The 6941-nt window shown below is 28.6% G+C and overlaps 1 protein-coding gene across 4 annotated transcripts in view; it reads left to right on the forward strand.

The window, feature by feature from the left end:
- Positions 1-6941, forward strand: part of LOC117168377 — a 55822-nt gene that overhangs the window by 41768 nt on the left and 7113 nt on the right. For 3 of the 4 annotated variants that reach the window (XM_033353978.1, XM_033353979.1, XM_033353980.1), the window contains 5 exons: positions 2464-2579; positions 4166-4341; positions 4433-5242; positions 5476-5613; positions 6330-6522. In XM_033353978.1, coding sequence (XP_033209869.1) covers positions 2464-2579; positions 4166-4341; positions 4433-5242; positions 5476-5613; positions 6330-6522 — 1433 coding nt within the window. Of the gene's footprint in view, positions 1-2463; positions 2580-4165; positions 4342-4432; positions 5277-5475; positions 5614-6329; positions 6523-6941 lie in introns of those variants that run through there. The other variant, XM_033353981.1, reaches the window with a different exon arrangement.

Raw genomic sequence — 6941 nt, forward strand, 5'->3', positions numbered from 1 at the left:
ACAGTATTTCAGATACAAAATAAAAACCTTCAAATTTACTCATTTATTTTAAACAAAATAATTAAATTTACAGCAAAATAATTGAATGGTTGAAAAATAATTAAATTTTCAACCTTAAAATATCAATCGTCAACAAAAAAGCTTAGTAGTTTATATTTGAAGCGAAAAAGTAGAAGTTTATTTTTTTGTTTAAATTAAGTAATAACTAAAAAGACAAAATTTCTGTACAAACGTGAAATTCGCAATCCCAAAAGATTATTTATCAAGAAAAAAGCGTAGTGGTTGATATTTCAACCGAAAAAAAGTTTACCTAAATTGTTGAATCTTCAAGCCAAAAGACGCATTTTCTGTACTAAATTTAATTTTACAACCAGAATATATGACTTTTCAGCCGTGAAAAAATAATATTCAACAAATTAGTTACATTTTCGCTGGCGAGATAAATCTTTATTAAGAAAAAAGCAACAAAAATTATTTAAATTATTATCCACGCTGTTGAATTTTCAATTAGAAAAGATTATTTTTCAACAAAATATTTCAACTTTCAATGAAAGAGATTAATTTTCTACTAAAAATATGAATCTTTGCAAAAAAATGATTTCTTAACAGTGGTTTAAACAAAATGGTTTATTCCTCAAGCTAAAAAGTTTAATTTTCCAACCGAAAAGTTACATTTGTATCCAAGAAAGATGAAAGTCATACTGATCCTGATCAATTTTCAAGTCAAAAAGACAAATATTGCAAAAAACAGTTGAATTTTTACCTGGAAAGTATTTTGGTTGACTTTTCAATACCAAAATATGAACTGTAAACAACAAGTGAATTTTCTATATAGTAGTTGGATTTTAAACAGAAAATTTAAGTTTTCTGCTAAGAAAGATGACTTTTAACAGAAGTTGTAAAATTTTCAAGCAAATAGTTGCATTTTTATTCAAGAAAGATGGTAAAATATGAAAGGTTATATACTAAAACGAACGAATTTTTAGATCTAAAAGAAAAATTAAACAAAAGACTTAATTTGTTACCTTAAAAAAAATTGCACTTGACTTTTCAACACCAAAATATAAATTCTTAATAAAATCAAATTTTTTTTAAATATTTGTATTTTCCAAAAAACAGTTTAATATGTTTCCCTGATCAATTTTTTATTTTCTCTGACCATTAATAATTAATGACTAGGATATACCATAAAACTTATCATATTTTTCACCTAGAATCTTGTATAAAAGGAATAAACAATTCCAAATTGAAATTGACCAATTAAAAGTTTATTCTGCTTGAAATTTATTTAAAATTATGTAATTCCCTGACTTTTGCAATTTTTTTTGGTCTAAGGTACCGACTTTTCCCTGAACAATAAAATTCTATGATTTTCAATAATTGTTTGTTAGCTAGGTTTATTTTTCACTACGCAGGCTTCTTTGGCATGTAAAGTTTGATCTATAAAAACAAATTTCTGTAGAATTAATATAGGTTATAGCTTCATTTATGAATTTCAAAAAATTACGTACATAACTGAAGGAACCGCTCACTCCTTCCGTGATAAATCGTAGCAAAATCTGCACATCGTTCCCTGTTACGTAATTAAAGTACGGTTCCTAAGGTAGTGTCATTTTTTAAATAATATTAGATTGAGGTTTTTATCGTTAATTATAATTTATTTGAGGTGCATTCCACTTTATTTCACCAAATTTGGTGGTAACCATTTTTTTGATACTCAACTATAATAAACATATAATGTTTTTTAAACTTATTTATAACATACATTTTTTAAGTTGCTTTATTTTCTTTCAGAAATTTGATGTTCAAAATGCAAAGGTACAGAAAAATGTTACATATTTGTACATTATGAAATAGATAATCACTACCATAAAAAATTTAATTTATTCCATTAAATCTTTGGATTCTGGAATGAATAAAATTACAAGTTGATATTCATCAACTTCGAGAATTTCTTTATCTTCGCGGATGAATAACTCGTCAGTAAAAAATTTTTTTTTTAACATGGATTTTACAATATATGTAAAGCAGGTCTTCATTTTATCTCCCTTAAAATCTTACTGTGGTTTCGATACTTTTTCTACCAAAATAATAAATTCAAAGATTGTTTGAAAAAGATTTATATTTCGAGGTTTTGTTAAAGTAGGTAACTTCCAAGTTCAAGTTTTTTGATAAAGTTGATAAACTTTGATAAATTTGATCAATGAATTAAAAAAATGCAAGTTTATTACATTAAGGTTTCTACATTTTTTTAAATTAGATCGCAACCGACTTTAAAGAAATAAAATGGAATGACACTTATGACATTAAATTATGTTTCTGTATGACAAGAAATAATCAGACAATAAATATAAATATTCATCGAGCCATTTAATTTCTACAAATTATTTTTAGAACAAATAATGAAAACTGTTTTATTGTATTAATCCTTAAATTTTCGCTTTTTTTAAATTATTAATTCAGTACAGGGGACTCAGAAGCAGAGAAAAAAAGTTACAAAAGCGAGGAAGGTAATCAAATTCCTGACGAACAGAATAGCCAAAGCGAAGAAGATAAATTTTTCGGAAAACAACTACAAGGTCAATACATGATTTTCTTAACCATTTAAATAGAATCGTCACACTTATCAATTCAATTTTTGTAATGTTAAGGGTCTGATTCCTATGAAAAGATTATAAAATTCAAATAACAAGAAGTCTTAAAATTCTGATGCAAATTTTAAACCGGAAACGACCAAATTTATACAATAAACAAATTTTCAAGTGCTTTTATTAAAAAACAAATAAAATAGAAATAAAAAAATAAAGTGCGACCTCAAAAACACTGTGCTACTTCTCTTTCTCTCGGCTTTCTAAAAAATAAAAAAATAAAAATTTATGTAAAACTTTTTAATTTTTAAATGAAGCATTTGCATTAACAGGATGACCACTGACTTCAGCATATTGCCAAATGTTTGAATATATTTAAAGAATTATAAAATATATAAAACTCAATATAGTGTTCTATAATTAAGTAGCAATATTGTGATTTTTTTTAATGTCGATTTTTATAATTTTGTGGAATATTCAACCAAATTTATTAAAGGCACACAAAGGAAGTCAGCTACAAAAATCTAGTTTACTTACTAAAAAGAATCATTATGATTTAAAATACTTTACAGATAGGAGATTTTTTATTTATTTTAATGAAATCGTAATAAGGTATAAGCATCATTTATGCATATAGCTGTATTACCTAATAAAATGCTTTTAAATTTGAAAATATTTAAAGGCGTGTATATTATCATCAGAGGTAGTTACCATCAATAAGTGTAGATATCAATCCACAATCCGTAAAAAGGAAGTCAACATAATCCATGAAGTTAACACTTGTTGAGACAGAAAATGCTCAACGTCATTTCAAGCTTGATGGAAAATAAATGTTTTTATTTTGGAAAAAGAGTTACTCTGTTTGCGCCACTGGGAATCGAACCATAGAAACTCCCATGGACGTAAGGGTGATTTCCCGTTTAGCTATTAGAAAGATCGAGAGAAGAAGCTTTTTAGAAATACACGCTATCTCAAGATAGGCGTTACATTTATCATACGAGTAATTAAAAGGAATCTGTATTATCATCAGAGATCGTTACCATCTATCAATGCAGATATTATTTCGAACTCCGTAAAAATAGAAATCGAAATTATCGATCACGTTAACTCTTCGAATAACAGAAAATATCATTAATTGGAAGTTCTGTAGTTCGATTCCCCGTGGAGTGAAGAGAGTAGATCTTTTTTCAGCAAAAAATTGAATTTTAAAATTTAAAGAAATTATTTTTCATTTAGTTCGAAATGAAGTTAAGTATTTTCTGTTATCTGAAGAGCTCACTTAATAGATCGTGTTGATTTCTATTCTCACGAATTGTGGAATGAGATCTACACTATCTACACTGGTAACTATCTTTGATGATAATAAAGATTCCTTTAAATTATTTGTATTATAAATGTAGCACCTGGCTTGAGATTCTTTTTTCTATCACACTAACTGCTTAACGGAAAAGCACCCGAGCGGCAATCAGAAGTTCTGTGGTTTAATTCTCAGTGGAGCGAAGAGAGTAGATCTTTTTCTAGAAAAAAAAACTAATTTTAAAAATATTTTTGGACTGAATTAATTATTATTTTCCCAGAAAAATCTTCTGCTTTTCATATTACTGATGATAGAAAGTCTGGAAGTAGCTTTTTAGCTCTTAAAAGCACCGATGATATGTTTAAAGGAGGCATTGAACAAAGTAATCCGTCCGAGAAAAAAACATCAAACGGATTAATTCCTTCACAGAAAACTTCTGAGTGGAAAGTTGTAAAAGTAAGTGGGATATTATACTGACAAATTCTAATTAGTCAGTGAAAATTGGAATTTGAATAAAGGATAGAAATAAGATTAAAAACTATTGCAGGCTGGTGATAGCAGTACATATTCAGTAAACGACCAAATAAATGCAAACAAATCGTCTGAGAGTCGTTTCGATAAACCAGCTATTGAAGCGGATTTTATTTTCAAAGAAGAAGATGTGGAAACTCCAGAAGAAATTTCATGTAAGAAGAATAAATATTGCAGTCAAGATACGCGATCAATACTGAATTCCGACGACTTAATGCACGAATCATTCGTGGAGTCTTTGGATTGGATGAATGATTTTGGTGACGATGATGATGAAAAAATACGACTCGGAAGAGGGTTAAAAAGTTTGGAGAAATATAAAAAAATTCTAAATGATAATACTGGTTTCGCATGTTCAAAAAAAGTTGATGTTTCGACCGAAGGATCTTATTTTAAGAAAAACAGTACTGTCACGAATATAATAACGTTACCAGTTGATGGTCACTTACATAATTTAAATATAGAGCAGAAATTTGAATTAGCTGCAGATCATTTTGATGATGCAGATACCTATGCCACTGAAAGTCAACTTGATTATAATATCAAAAATAATATCGGTACTTTTCTTGTACACAAGAAAAAACCGGAAATAGAGCAATTGAGAATACGAAGGGAAGCTTTTGGAGAAAATGATCTAGTTAATGGTAAATCAGGACACAGACTCCGAAATCACTTGAGTCGTCTAAAGCGTCAGTTTAATAAATTTGCAAGAGCTTCAGTTAGAAAATATAAAAATAAAAATATAAGACATAAATATAATCATGATGGGAACTACAATAATGATAATGAAAGGAACAGACAGTGGATGAAAAAATATAGTCCTGAGGTATCCAAGGTTTCAAGTTTTTTATAATATACAGGTAAACTTCTTCACCTTGGTCGTTCAAATAAAAACAAATTTAAATTTAGATCGTTTTAAACGTTTTTGACTTTTTATCTCAAGGTATTCAAATTAAGCGTAAAAGAGTTTTTTTCTAAATCTCGATTTATTTAAAAATTAGAATAGAATTAAATCTGCTTTAACAATTTAAAATGGACCTAAATATGTAGAAATTATAGGTTCGAAGAAATAAAGCTTTGAAGGAAGCACTGCGCTCAAAGCTTTCTCGAAGGCAGAACCCAGAGAAAATTGGTGAACAGCAGTTTTTACAGTGGATGCTGTCAGATGAGACTGACTCAGAAGCTTTGCCTCACCAAGTAAATTATTAGGCCTACGAATTAATTCAGTGACTTTACTTTAATTCCTTGTAACTATTGTTCTCACTGAAATTTTTTGCCGCTCTAAAGTACATTCAAAGAGCGAACCCTAAGCATAAATCACAATATAATAGGTGGTGGCCCTGCGGACTTTACCTTGAAAAATCATTAGTCAATATCATGGCGTCCGACAAGGAAAATTTGAGACACTGCCTTTTCTTTAGATTCTCATTTAAAAAAACGCAACTATAGCGACCGAAATTATTTTTTCAGCCTTAAGAAAATGTTTCATTATCCCTTAAACATACAAAAAGTGATAAAAAGTAGTTTCAGAGATTCAGAAATGCTGGTTTTTAAATTGGAATGCAAGAAGCATGCAGCGTCTCTAATGCTCCTTGTTGGACGACATTGTCTTCTATGATGATTTTTGAGGATATGTCCGCAGGGCCGCCACTTATTAATTTTTGTTTCAAAGTGTGAGGTTCGCCCTTTAAAACTACCTTAAGACGGAAAAAAGTCAAGTTTGAACAAGAGTTACAAGACATCAAAATAAAGGCACCGAATTGATTTGTAGACTCATATTTTTAATATGGATATTAATATTGTAACAATCTTATGAGCGTTTAAAAATTGTCTTCTACTACTGTCATTGAAACATAATTGCTTCCAAAGAATTAATCAGAAACAGTTATGTTTTCTGTTTCCTTTTCACAAAGGTAAAGCAATTGAATGATATTGTGAAGCATACTGGAATAAAAGAATATGAAGATGAAAGTCACAAGCCACTTCACAATGAAGTAGATAAAAAATGGCCTAGGCCTAAATATGCCTTTCAATATCGAAGTTCACAACTGAAGCATCATAAGGAAAATAAGCCAGCTTATAAGAAATCATTATTATCTTCTTTTGGTAACGTACCCTTAATCATGGAACTCCATTTAATATAAAAAAATCTTATGACCGAATTAATTTTAGATGTGAAAGGTAGTCCACTATCAAGACAAAGAGCTTTACCAAATTAAAAAAAAACGCAAACAGTATAATCAATGATAGTCTTTTTTTTGTCTGAAAAGCGGAAATTCAACTGTCTTGCTTAAAAGAAACATAATTATTTTTGAGATATTTACGAAAATTCGTATAAGATTATTTGAAATTCATGTTTTCATAACAGTAAAATATGATTGTGTTATAAAAAACAAAGAAGAACATCTGACGAACTTCAATTTTGTCCACTAACATGTTGCTTAAACTATCAAGTTGATTTTTATTTTTAGTAAAGATAAGTATACCAAACTCTCGCTTTCAGTCAAGTGTCAGGTGTTTCCTTC

Source organism: Belonocnema kinseyi, chromosome 2, assembly GCF_010883055.1.
Source record: "Belonocnema kinseyi isolate 2016_QV_RU_SX_M_011 chromosome 2, B_treatae_v1, whole genome shotgun sequence".
Classification (NCBI taxonomy): domain Eukaryota; kingdom Metazoa; phylum Arthropoda; class Insecta; order Hymenoptera; family Cynipidae; genus Belonocnema; species Belonocnema kinseyi.